Genomic DNA, 14,749 nt, shown 5'->3' with positions numbered 1-14,749 from the left:
TGTATCACTATGAGCGACATCACAGGGTCCCTTTGTGAGGTAGATAGAAAGAAGGTATATGTCCTTCCAAGTTACTCTTGGTTCCCATTTTGCAAACAAGTCCAAATTAAAAGTTACATTTTTGAACAAAGGAAACCATTTGAAGTCATGCAAAAACATATGTAGTGAGTCAAATTGCCCATGATGTACTCCATACTGCACATTCTGTTTAAAGGGACTTTAATAGTGTAACAAAAAGACCATATAGGTTAATAGTAAAAACTAGAAAACAGCGTATTTGTTCATATTTTGGCTGTAAAAGTGATGAAAGTACGTAAGAATCAATACCATGATATGACATCTCATATATTAAGGTAGTACCGTTGAATTATGGACGTGATTTTCTTTGACTTTGTCCATCGCGGAACAAAGGCATCAAGAGTATCACATTTGTCATGTGAACTTCTTTTGATAGAAATCACACACATACACCAAAAAAACCAAATATTATTAATACATGAAGTGGTAACATTTTCGAATTGTCTCCTCGAATGTTTTTTTTAACCAATAAATGGGAGGGAATTTTCTCTAAATTGTTGTTAATCTTGTATATTGAAGCAGTTAGGACATCTTAACTGTCTTTAACTGTGATTTTTTTTTTTTTTTCACTTTTTCTTTTCCCCAGTGATCCCAAGCTTGAATACACTTCACAGATTCCCTTTCCTTGCTGTTTTTTTGTTATGATCATACAGGACTTTAGGAAAAAAAGACAAAAACGTGAGGGAGCATTTTCACTCTTGTATTCCCCAGTCATCTCCCGTATGTTTCGCTCCATCACAGCCCTGCAGTTTACCATTTTAGCGGGCTCGGTAATTGGCATAAAATGAAAGAATGCACAAAGTACCGCTCCCATTCTTTAATAGTTTGCTAATCACCAGAATTCATCTGCCCCCAACCATCCCCCACTTTGCCTACTCCATCATTTGCACAAACTCCCCCATCTCTCCTTTAATTGTTTTCAATTAGCTTCTAGTTAACGCTTTCATGGCTGCACCACCTTCTCCAGTGTGCTTTGTTTTCGAAGTAACACTGTGCTTCCAGAGAGAATAACCAGAAGCAGAAAAACGCGATGGGGATTTGTATGTTTGCAGTGGAGGTTGAAAGAAAGACAAAAAAAGAAAGGGAGGATGTTGTCGCTCGTGAGACCGAGCAGGGAGATAATGCAAAATAATGTCCAGGTGCCTTCAGCAGGAGAAATAGAACTGCAGAGACACACCGTCATCCTCCTTCCTGCTTTCCACCACATAATGAAATAATTAGATAGTTAGACGAGTAATTGGAATGATTCTTTTCTTTTCTCCTTCCTCCCACTGAGACGTGAGCATGGCTGCAGTAATGAGTGCGTTTGGAGTGGCCGCGCCCGGCCTGGTGCATTGTGGGAGCGCGCACACACACACATACCCAAATTTGCCTCAATCGAAAATTTGCATTTTCCCAAGGTCAGCCTTACATATAGAGCCTGTGTGAGGAGTCATTCGCGGTGCGCGTCGCTCGCTTGTTGTTTGATGTTGGGGGTGATTCGTCAGCCAATGCGAGAGACCGACCTAGTTTTTTTTCCCCCACCACATCTCTCCTTTCCCCAAGCCATGACGATGCTCAGATGGTAAAGTGATAGAAAGACACCATATAAAGCCTCCAAACTGACAGCAGAACACGTGTTGTGGTTGCATCCTTGCGTTGATTCACCTTCTTATGTGACACCGCCCCCTTTCAAATGCTTCTATAGTTATTCTGCTGCATTATCATGCTTGTGTGTGTGTGTGTGTGTGTGTGTGTGTGTGTGTGTGTGTGTGTGTGTGTGTGTGTGTGTGTGTGTGTGTGTGTGTGTGTGTGTGTGTGTGTGTATTAGTCACAGAAATAGCTGCCAGTGCACATCAGCCTCCTTTGAGCTCATCACCGGATACTTCAGAGAAATCGAGATGAGATGAGATTAGGGATTTGGTTTTGCCTTCAGAATGAATTGACATACCATGTTTAGGCAGAAAGCTCCGTTCGAGGCTCCATGGCTCACCACGCCTTTGGCCAATCATGCACATATTTGCTTTTATTCATTCTCCTCCCCAGTCTCTCGAACATAGACCCACTCATATGCAAACATACACATCGCTGCGTGCGCACAACCTGCACACACGCCGCCAGAGGTGGCGGTGATTCTTCGTAAACAATCTTTTAAACTTGTGTTTGTTCACTTGTGGACAGACACACACACACACACACACACACACACACGTGCGCGCACACAAAATGGTTGAACTGTTTCACTGAAGTTTGTTTTCCTGCAGAGAAGAAAAGGATTTGGTTGATCTTTGCTCAGCTGTGATGTTTGTGAATCACTGCTCTCTTTCTCGCTCTCTCCCTCTCTCTGTCTCTCTCTCTCTCTCTCTCTCTCTCTCTCTCTCTCTCTCTCTCTCTCTCTCTCTCTCTCTCGCTCTGTTCTTTCGGCTTATTTTTTTTAAAGGCTTTGTGCTCTCCAGGAATTTGAAGTGTGCTAACAAAATAAAAAAAAAAAGCTGCACTCTTTGGACCTGGAGTTCATTGTGCGAAATGTTGTAAATTAGCAATGAAAAGAGCTATTCAAACACGCTTGTGTTTACGGCACAAAGCACAGTCCCTGTTATTGTTTCCACTGCGAACCGAAAACAAATCCAGCACACAAAACATGTTTTATCTTAAAAGTAACATTCATTCCTACCAATTTATCAAACTTAAGCTGGAGAATAACAGTCCATTTTGTAACATTGTTTCCTGAACGTTGACATGGATGGAGTTTTTTTGTTGGTTTTTTTTCAAGTTGCACTGCTCGTTCTCCTGCCAACTCAAGTCCACACTTGTTGTTTTACGTATCTATTTTTCCCATCATGTGTGCATCTATAGATTACGCAAGCAGCATTGTAGAAATGGAGCAGGTTGTTTGACTTTATTTTTAATCATTTTTAGTCACGCTTTTATTCGGTGGAAATTATTTCAAATTTTTTATGTATTCATCGCACTTTTCCATCATTTTGAATTAAAACAGCATGAATGCACAGTGCATGGAAACATAACTTCTGGCCAATCAGTCAGTTTTTTTTTTATGTATAAATTTCACCAGTTGATATCATGATCACGATAAATGATGTTCTACTTTATGGTAGGAAAAAGGGAAAATACTTCAAACAGAAAATAGGCCAGAAATTGCTGAACCATTTCCACCAAACTTGATTCCCATTATTGGTTGACGATACTGAGACGCACTGCGATTGACGCAAAAACTCACGAACAAGTTTAAGCACATTAAAGCAGTTGAGAAAGTGAAAGTAATACTAATAGCAAGGTTTGAAGGGGCCAATTACAATGTTCCCTCCATCCCTTTGGTGCCTCATTAAAGCATCCGTTCCTGCTTGCGTGTCCTCTGCAGCCTTGAAATCAGATGCTCAGTCTCCATCAAGGCACTGAGGCAAGGTCAGCGTGAATTTTATTTCTTTCTGGAGTCAGTCTGTCCGTCAGCTGGTCCTTGGGGCGACATGAGAACACTCTCATGACCCTCACATGGAAAAAGAACAAGAATTACTCAACGCAAAGAGAGGAGTCTTTACAGTTCACCTCAGCTCCGACGGCCAAAGAATGTTCACGAATCTTTCTTAGGACCATTTTCAATGAAAGAAACAAATAAAAAAAAGACAAGCTTCCAGCGGTTTAGCTCTGCTATGAACTGTTCTCATAGGATGGGTTTAAACTAGAGATGCACCGAGACAAGTACTTATTACGCCATTAAGCCTAATTTATACTCTATACGTAAATAATATAAGGAGGTAGTGCGTCACAGCAAACCACCTCCACATAGCCTCTTTGTTAAAGGGGATTAATAGTTGTAATGGAGAAAAAAACCCTGTCAGTATTGTTGCATCTCTAGTTTAATCACTTTTTGTACGTTTTTTGTAGGTTTTTCAAACCTTAAATTGATCAAGACAGCAGGATGGATTGCTTGATACTATTCACCTTATAATACAGGAGTTATGGATATATCACATTACATTGGAACATTCTAAAAACATTTTTTTAAGGAATTACATTTTAGAAAACCTGTTCCAGAAAGAAAAATCCCACAACCATTTCTGCTACTCAAATTAGGGACATCTTTTAACATTTCCACCATTTGGTAGATAGGTAGCAGTGTACTAATCTACCTTGAGCTATTTATTTTTCTTGAGCTATAAGTCAGTGAGACAGGAAGTCACATCGAGCCAAATCATCAGCATTCGCACAGCAGACTCATAAATATCAGCACAACTGAAAAGCTGTAGATACACAACAACAACAAAAAACCCTAAACACCACCAAAGAAAATATTTTCAAAAAATTAGTCTCCATCCATCTATCCTCCTCATAATTTAAACTTTCTATGCTCTCTTAGCTAGCATCCTACATTGCCACATTTTTCAAAATCTACTGTTATTATGACCGCGGACATGAGAAGGACGAACGACATTTACACTTTTGCAATCAAGTGTAACAACAGAAATAATTATGATGTTTTGTTCTGCAGGCTTCATTGCTAATTTTTGTGATTGTAACGTAATTCCTTAACTCTGGATTACAGCAACGTGTACCAAGCTTATCGAGACGTAGTAAACAAAGGACTGCACCATATCAGATGCACGTGAGATAATCTCGTCAAGTATTGTGATCGTGATATGATTTCTGATAATACTCACGCAGATTATGTTATTTTTGTGCTTTCAATGACGAATTTGTGATGCATTGTGTCACCTTCATCCTTTTTAAGCTTTTTTTTTCTTTTTTAAATCTTGACTCAGCTTATATTCCATGTTAAAGCTCAGCTGAATGGAATATTTTGATGTGGAAAATACGTTTTAAAGACGCTGAAAACTGTGACGCGACAAACTTCATATCTGAATCATGTGCTTGTGAGTACACATCAGGACCGTTCACGCTTGTATGGGTGTCGGGCCAAAATGGCCGCCACCAATAATGAGGACCATGCAGAGAGAGGAACATTCTCAGACATAAAAGAAATCCACCGCCAGATACTTCATCCTTCACATGTCGCCATATTATCCACACCGCATCGTCCCTGTGAGGCCGAGGCAAACTCTCAGCCAACGTGGAACATGTGCGCAGAAAATAGATTAGTCTGCCAGTGAACTTCTGTTTGAGTGGTTCTGGTTGTTCACTTTGTGAAATGGTGCTATTTTTACACCAGTGTCCAAGCCGCTGTGGTACAGAGACCAAAGGTCACAAAGGTCAGAGGCACTTTCTCACCTGATGTTCAGACTTCATTTATTTCAAAGCTTCAAGTTCATGTTATACTTGAAATCGTTTACAAAGCAACATTTTAGGGAAGAAACAGAGTCTTGTTTGTAGCAGTCTAGTCTAAGGCTGCAAGGTATCAGCTAAACATGCAACAATATGATTTGAGATCAATACAAACAATAACATCATCCTCATAAGTGTGCGTATTTGAGATCGATACAAATATATACGCAAATGCTGTTCATTTCTATGCTTTGAGATTTGTTCTTCAAAATAATATTCTTTAACTTATTTATGGCTCTATTTAGTTAATCGTACATTTTTGTGAAATTCATTGCAATTATTCACAGTTTTCTTTCATCCCGAATATTCAAAATTGTTGTATTTGCAGAGCATCTAAAACAATTTAATCAGTCTTTTGTGATACGTATCTTGCATATGTTTTCTATTGTACCATTGATATTGTCACATTGATTGCCATCGGTAATCATTGATAATGCTAACTGTTCAGTGACTGCTCAAATTTTGCACAAAAGACCCACTAAAGCAGTGGTTCTCAATTATTTTTTGTCATGCCCCCCCTAGAGGACAAACATTTTTTCAGGCGCCCCCCCCGAATTGTACTACCATTGAGAACCTGATAATATTTATTTATTGATCTGTATAAACCACTGTATGAGTTGCTGGCACCAGCATTCTGCATACAATCGCCTGATTATAAAAATAAAATGAGCTGGAGGCCCTTTTTTTATCGTTCAAGCATGAATAAAGACACTAATACTGAAAGTCGCGTCTGCCTCACGCCCCCCCTGACACCCCACCACGCCCCCCCAGGGGGGCTCGCCCCACCATTTGAGAAGCACTGCACTAAAGTGACGTTAGCGATGCTAGTTTCAGACTGATTTTCATGAAAATCGTTTGTACTGAAACATATCTGTGCACCATGTGTGTTCAGGTACCTTTACCAATCAGCCATAACATTATTTCCAGCGAACTGCAACATCGCCATCACTTTAGCTGCCAAAAAGAGACCTGATCCATCCAGATGGGACTTCTGTAGAGCTCTAAAGGTCTTCTGTTGATTGCCTCCAGAAGACTTAGACTTCTGTAATTTGGAGGTTTGTCCTCTTTCCTGTTTTTATTGTTGCTTATCAATGATCCTTGATGGGCTGTCCAGGCCTTTCCTTTTGACCACTGCAGATCACAAACTTTCCACAAGCGCTTCAGTTTTGGAGATCCTCTGACACGCTTGGTTAAAATCTTACATTTGTCTGAGGTTCTTCTTTGAGAACATCAACTTTGTGGACAAGAAGTTCACATGCAGGCGGATTTCCCCTCCTACTCTCATGTGTTATTTAAACGTAGCTCATTTAAAGTATGTAAAACACACCAGATCATGAAAAGGCATCACCAGTTCAATGGCGGATCACGCCGTTCTAGACTTGAATGCGGCCAATATGATGGTTTTGACTAGTTTTATCAGTGCAATTCTTTAAAAACATTCAGCATGAAATAAAATTGTTTCACTCTTTGGTTCAGCTTGATAAATTGACCATAAAGAGCACTGGACCAGCGTAACTTCTTCCATGTGTACTTATTAACTCTTAAAAATGCGCAGGTCTTCTGAATTCCTACCCTGTTTTGTGCTTGGATCAGCTATTAAATTCCCGCATCGTAATTAGTAGCTCATACGAGTCCAGCTCAGTGGTCTCCTCCATTTGTATTAGTACAGCTGCATGAGGCCAACTCAACCCAGCGCTTCAACTCTGTCGCTGAAGCTCCATTTTTCTGCCGTTTACATCTACTTTCCTTGATTTTCCTTCTCACCCTGCAGACAGAGTAAGTCCTGTTTTGCTGGCGTGGAGAGACACAAATGCAATGAGCACAAACAGTGTGCGGGCTGAGGTGTTGAGTTTACTCGGCTTATTGATCCTTTCCGTCCACTCTCCTGCACGTTGAAGCTGGATTTATGTTCTGTCTGAGGACGTTTGATCACTGACTGGCCGCAACTGACGTGTCTTTCACAGTCAGTTTTTGTTGTTATCTTTCTCCTTTACTTCACCTTGCAGCGTGCCCATTCCTTTCTAAATTTCTGAAGTGTTTGGACGGCGTGACCAGAAGAAGTAGTTCTCGGAGACCTTAGACCTACCCTTCTTTTAACCCTCCCTGCCCCTGTTTGGGTTAATTAGCTATTGATTTGATCAGGATGAAGCAGGAGGCCCTGTTCTAAAGGCTTTGGTCATACTAAATTATTAATGCTCATGCAGCACTATATATAGCTTCCATGCAGTGGTCACAAGAAAACCAAACCTCTCTACATCCCTGCTTTCCTCCTCGGTCACTCTCAGATTGATTGCACAGCTTCCTTCAGTGTCGAGTTCCTATCCGCGGCGGTTGGAATTGGAAAGAAGGCTTTTTTTTTCTTCTTTTTTTATGTGTATGTGCTTTGATTTGACAAGCATACCCTGAATGAATTTTTGAGCAGCTCAGTTGCTCTCAACAGACACCAAAGCAGTGTTGCTGCAGCACTGGAAACATTTTTCCCTCCTTTTAATGTTTCAGAGCAGCCCTTGCTGAATTTCCCTGATGCCATGTTCACACCGAGGCAGATTAGTCAAGCATTTCCTGGTCACTTCTGCAAAGCTCCCCGAACGAACACACACAAGGCAAGACAGTATCTACAGCTGTTTGTCGTTCGTCTTTTTTCATGGATGTATACAAGAGAATAATTTGGAAACATGTTTGCATGTGATAGATTGTTGTGATCCCAGAAAGGGAAGCTCAGGTACAATAGTTGTACAGAAAACTATCCCGGAAAACTTAGAGCCCATTAACACTTGGGTAAAACTTGAATCAAGCACAAAACATGTTTTAAAATGGGGCTTTTAAGGCCCTGTTTGCATATTTTGTAGAGTTTTTGGTTTCTAAAAGTTTAGCATTTACATGGAAACGTTTTGAAAACAATGTCTGTTTACACAGAAACTGCATAAATGTCATAAAGGGTGCAGTTCCATGTTGGGCCACAAGTCGGCACTATCGGATGTTTTTGTAATGAAATGACACACATATGCACAGAGAACAATATGATATAAATATTAACAATGCTGAGCACACAGACTGGGAGTCATGACACTCTGAAGGCCACCATTGCTGTTATAGTCCATCCACTTGCCCATGTGCCGGACTGTTTACCACGGCCGTATTGCACATGTACAATAGCTGTGCTTTCTTTTACTTTTTGAAAAAGTTCCAGTTTTCAAGCCGTTTTCAGAAGGTTGTGTTTTCAGTGGCTGCGAGCGTTGATGTCATGAAAATGCACACCAAAAGCACGACAAAAGTTTTCCATTTTTTACTTAAAAATTTTGTAAATGAAGCCTAATTTGAAACAGATACAGGAAATTGTTAGCGTAAATTGCCAAGTCAATCAATAGTCTGATTTCATGAATGTGATTTTAACACAGTTTGTTGTATGAATTACATTGATTTGGTTTAAACGTGACTTGGAAAATGTCACAATGTCACTGTGACAACTGTTTGTCTTGTCGTCATGGTTACAGGAATAACGGTTTCGGCCAAAAAAGAACAAATGTCCAAACATGAGCTCCGGCTCTAAAAGCCCTTCAGTTTCTCTGTATTGCCATCAAACTAATCATTGGAAAAGCTTTCTAAGCTACATCCTGTTTGAGATCAATCCATTCACCCCAAACAATGCTTCAAACAATCTCACTCAGTTTATCAGGCATGCTACATGGCGATACGTGACTCATTTGTGCAACCAACATATGTGGTCTTTTTATTTGTTTCAAACTGCATCAGAGTTTCTCTCCGAAAATCCACATGGGGAAAATTAAAAAAATATAGGAGCCAGTTTTATTTGTTTGTTTGTAAATATATTGACTTTAGGCAACTGCGCATTGGAACTTTGTGGAAATGAGTGGGAATACATTTTGTGGGAATAATATTTCAACAATTTTTTTCTGGTAGAGCAAATTAAAACAGTAATAATGATAATAACAATTACATTTTATTTCTATAGCACTTTTCAGAATACACAGAGACACTTTACATAGTCACATTATGAAATCAGCAAACACTAACATAGAGGAACATCATCAGAAAACAAGTCATAAAAATAAATCATAAAGATAGTTCTGTATTGTGCATTAAAACCAATTCTGAACTGGGGGGTCTAGTTCATCATTTTTGATTATATTGACATATTACAAGTGATACTGCATGTCCCATAGCATCGACATGAGTGTTTGTGTCAACCTATATGGTAGTGTCTGAAACTCCTACTTTAATGAGCCGATGCTTCGTTCATTTGCTTCAATTATTGGCTTGCCTTTATACCTGTACGTACTAGAGGGCCCCTAGACCTCTATTCTTCCGCTTTCTTATCTCTTGTATTGATTACTACGTGTACTTTTGTCGACCTATATGGCAGTTTTTGTTTCAAAATATAGACTTTATTGCAAAGATTTTGCTGATATGCTACGTTCCAAAACTACAGATACTAAATTCTCCAAACTTGGACTTTTTTTAACCTCTATGGTAGACTGTGTCGTCAGATTTGGACTCATTTACAACATTTAGCCAATCTTTATGCAAGACGAGAGCTTCCACTGTCTCAAGTATGAGTTGCTTAATAAGCCTGTAAGATCTTCTATATATGCAATCTGTTTACACATGGGAATTTTAAGAATGCATACAATCATATTGTAATTGTAACTGCCTCCAAGTTTGTTTGTTTTTTGTTGCCACAAGGTGACTTTTTTTTTTTCTTAATCCAAAAGATATTGCTTTTCTTGAAGAAAGATGAATTACAATTTAATCACAGTTTGTGTAATGCTGCTCACCTCTGGAAAAACCTCAGCAGTTTCTCCTATAAGTCTACATTTAAGTTAAGGCCGCCAAATCGCTGCTTGTTGTTTGGACTTTCTGGTGCACATGGATTAGCTTGATGTCTTGTGACCCCCCCCTCCACACACACACACACACACATGCATGTATTTGTGTGTGTTTTTGTGCATGTGTGGGTCTCTGAAGTTTGTGTCACGCTGCTCTCGGCTGCGCTGCCGGACTCCGTGAAGTGAAATGAAGTGACACAATGGAGGTTTCAGAGATTGGGGGCAGCTCTCTATGCGCGCGTGTGTGTGTGTGGATGTGTGTGTGTGTGTGTGTGTGTGTGTGTGTGTGTGTGTGTGTGTGTGTGTGTGTGTGTGTGTGTGTGTGTGTGTGTGTGTGTGTGTGTGTGTGTGTTATGCATTTTTGCGTAACACACTGTCAGAATCCCAGATGTCATAATGTGTGTGTGTGTGTGTGTGTGTGTGTGTGTGTGTCTCTCTCTCTCTCTCTCTCTCCCTCTCCCTCTCATGTCATGTGTGAATGCTTTTGGGCTCAGTGTGTTCGCTAGCTGACCTACATTTCTGGAACGTTTTCGCCCGTGGCTCGGGAGACTTTGTCACTGTTATCTCATCGAGCCAATCGCATTCCGTAATCTCATTTGTCCAATCACATCTCCGAAATCACCCGTCCAATCGCAGCCTCAGCCTCGCGGGCAGGACTCATCATCCACTCGATGGGAGGATGCTCCTTCCACTGACTGTCCCCTTTTTTTTCCTTGAAACTTGTAATTATTTCCCCTCTCTGACTTGAAAGGAGAGCGAGATGTTTCTGTGCATACCGGCAGCTTGAGAGGAAAAAAATGGACGCTTTTGAAAATTCTTTGAAGCTTCATAGTTTTTTGTTATCAAAGCCACCTTTGTAGGCCTGCATGCATTTTGCATGTGTAGGTTTAAGGGGAACTTCATGAGGAGTTAGGTGCAAAGTGAATTTACTCATCAAAAATGGTCTGTTTTGGCTGATATGACTAATTCTAAGCTAGATTTTCCACCTTTACTCAGAAGTTATTCATTTTCCTTAATAAACTATGGAGATCGTCCTCATTTTCTCATCCTTTTTCTCTGCTGCATTACAAAAATGCTCCTCCGGCAGCGCTTTACTAATGATCACCCACTCTCGAGTCAGTATGTGTGGATGTGTGTGTTTTTGTGTGTCAGTCATACCATCGCCGCCTGACAGACGTTGCAGGAATTTAAAGAATAACACAACTTAATTTGTTTCTGGCGTCAGGCCAACGTAAGCTGAAAGACTAAAAGCTTGGTAATGAGGGATTTCTCCTTTCTTCGTTAACACTTGCACAAAAACCTCTTTTTTTTTCCCAAGGCTGTGTGACTCGCAGTGCACTGCCACTCCTGCATGTATTAAATGCATAATCAGGATTGTGTTCGTTGATTTGAAGCAGATTTTCATACCAAACTGAAAAACATGACACTTTATATGGCGGAAAACAACATAATGTAAAAAAGTGACTGCTGTAATCATTACAATAATTTTTGAGGTGATTCAGGAAATGTATTTATGATTTTAGAATCATGACAGATTAGTATTTATTAGCCAGATTTATCTCCAGTGTTATTCCAATTCAGCTTGTTAACTAGATGTCGTAATCCCGTGAACGTGACTCAGGCCTTGTTTACGCGACAACGTTTTCCAGTGAAAACAGAAAACTGTTGTTGCGTTTCGGGCGTCCACTGCTTGGAGGGGCTGAAAACTCCCAAGGTGGAACTCCTTTGGAAACGTTCCAACTCCATCTCTGTGGCAACGGGGCCTTAAGTTTGCCTTCCGGCCTCAAATACTTTGTTTGTTAAGAAATACATCATTAACTCTTTCACCTGGTGGCCAAAGTGTGGAAACAGTTGAATCTTTTGTTGAGAGATTGGTTTTCTTTGTTGGTGATGCTGCTGGGTGGCTCTCGCAGTCACTCAACCCACAGAATGTGTGTTAGTATTTTTCTTTATATCCAAGGTTTTTTTTAGCCTGTCATCCTCTCGTCTCTTTTTTTGTTTTCATCCTGCATATTCCTTCAGAGAGTTGTTATCAGACTGAAACATTTATAAACTCCTCAAGTCTTAGACCTTCTCGCTGTCGGTCGCCCGCGGCGGCGTTGTGGCGGCTGCCGAAGTCTCACTTCGGCCGCTGATGTGCGGCCGGCTCTTTAACGATTTTATAACAGAGCTGTGCAGTTTATCAATCTGGTGCACGCCGAGTTTAAGTACGTGGCCCCAGACATTCACCTGAAGCTCTGAGAGCAGTGGCTACACTTGAACTGTGTGCACGTTGATATTTTTATATATTTATATGCAGCATGTACTCTGCTAACCTTTCTATTCCACATTGGAACACACACACACACACACACACACACACACACACACACACACACACACACACACACACACACACACACACACACACACACACACACACACACACACACACACACACACAGATAAACATGTCTTTGTCTCGCTTTCTGTGTCTGCCTTCATTTCCATTTAATGGAAGATGGGGTGGGGGTGGAGAGTAGAGGAGGCTGGTGTGTGATGGTGGTGATGGAGGGGGGGGTGGTCAGGTTGAAAATTACAATATGTATTTATGTTTCTCTGTATGCTGTTGCCAAGCAACAGCAGATCGAGGGTATTTACAGTTAATAAAAAGTGAGTGACATTAGCTTGGTATATTAGAGGTAAAGCACTCATTTGCTTTAAGAGCTGGGAAGAAAGATGTTTATGTGTGTGTGTGTGTGTGTGTGTGTGTGTGTGTGTGTGTGTGTGTGCGTGTGCGTGTGTGTTGGCTTTTGCACACACGTGCGTCTTTTGTGTGCGTATATGCATAATGAAACACTCGCTGAGCCCTATCTTTTATAGATATTTTGGATTGTTTTTGTGTGCTGTGTGTGTGTTGGCTTTAAAGGCTCTTTGTCCGTGCATGAATCTATGCTTGCGCGCTCCAAAAGGCGTCGTCTGAATATATGCAGATTTGTGTGTACCGGTAGGTGCATATAAAATAAAGCAGTTTATTTATATCAGTTTGCATGAAAGTACAAAGAATGGCTGATGTGTGTGTGTGTGTGTGTGTGTGCGTGCAGGAATCGACCACATGGGTTCGGATCACAAAGAGCTTTGTGAGGACGTTTTAATTATGGTCATTTTCTTTTTTGTTTTCTTTTTTCTTCCTGCACGGCAGGTGAAAAAAAACATAGCAGCTAATTCTTTAACGCAATCATTGTACTTGATTTCCATGCAAATGTTTGAATGAATGAAACCACTAAATATGATTTAACATGTGAACATGAGTTCAGGTTTGAGTGTGTTTAACATGTTGATGTGTTTCAGGGGTAAATAACACTAATTTATTACCTTCAACTCTGTACAGTGTTTTGTGCAATCTGGTAGACAAGCTGGTGGTCCATATTCATGAAGGCAAATGCTATAAATACGCAGTGTGCGTTATTTTCTTAAAATGATCTTATTAGTAGATTAGCTTCATCTTCAAAGCTTCAGTTGAAGAAGCCCATTAGAGTCAGCAATGTGATGGTTAAGCTTAAAATGAATAAGATGAATTTTATATCAAATAAATCATTGTGAAAGTTGTATACAAGTAGATGCTTTCTCTCGGTTGAAGCACCAAAGTGAAAATGCATAATTTTTGCCTTATCTTTTCGGAAAAGTTTTGTGTTTCCATGGCAACATTTTTGAAAACAATGTAGTTGTCCTGTAGGGCCACTCGTGGGTGCTGAAGAGAACAGTAAACATTGTGTCTATCTTCGTCAGTTTGGTCCTCTCACAATTGGTTAGTCATGGGAAATAAAATGTTTCTCACATATGCAGATGATATTGTAGGAAATGTACACCTCATCAGAGAAGTGAAGTATTAAATTCAAGATTTACCAGCACCACCGCCTTCATTGTTATAAATAATGAATAATAAATCATTCTTGCACATGCGCAGAACTATTTAATACAACTACAGTGCTCATACAGTATAGCAGACATTCACATATAAGTTTGGTTTTCGCCCCCGTGCCCATGGAGCCTGAGCAGTTTTCAAAAAGTTTCATTTTCAATGACTCGTAGCACCTTTGTTGTGTAAAATGTACACCCAAAATGCAAATGTCATAAGAGTTTTGCTCTTTCACTTAAAAATGCTTAAGCTATCAGAGTTATTTGTCTTGTCCATCCACCCCGACCTCTTCCATGTTCTGCTTTATCTGGCCAGACATCACATCGATTTAGTCAGTGAGATTGTGGAGTTAGTGACTCTAATTTTCAATACTTACCTAATAAAAACACTGAAAGTATAGATATGGTATTGAATGTATAGTGGTATATGTTTTGGAATACATAGCTCCTTTGTAGTTGATGCATGATTAATCACGTGACGTGTTTAACATGACGTCTCTTCTGTTTTTCACAGGCTTTGAAAGCATCTTGGAAGGCTTGTTTGGGTCAGGACTAGTCAAAGATATCACCCTTTTCCAAGGTGAGCATGCACAAGCACACAAACACAAGCAGTTAAAGTCACAAACTCTTCATGGACCATTTACTGACTG

At 40.2% G+C, this 14,749-nt stretch overlaps 1 protein-coding gene across 1 annotated transcript in view; it reads left to right on the top strand.

The window, feature by feature from the left end:
- lcor (ligand dependent nuclear receptor corepressor) overlaps positions 1-14,749 on the top strand; it is a gene marked incomplete at both ends in the record, with an annotated part of 90,590 nt that overhangs the window by 38,569 nt on the left and 37,272 nt on the right. The window contains one exon of the mRNA XM_080520811.1: positions 14,614-14,679. Within this exon, the coding sequence (XP_080376937.1) occupies positions 14,614-14,679 (66 nt within the window). The remainder of the gene's footprint in view (positions 1-14,613; positions 14,680-14,749) is intronic.

This window comes from Blennius ocellaris (genome assembly GCF_963422515.1).
Source record: "Blennius ocellaris genome assembly, chromosome: 3".
Classification (NCBI taxonomy): Eukaryota; Metazoa; Chordata; class Actinopteri; order Blenniiformes; family Blenniidae; genus Blennius; species Blennius ocellaris.
The sequence above is the reverse complement of the archived record's forward strand: the minus strand, read 5'-3'. Positions and strand labels throughout refer to the sequence as shown.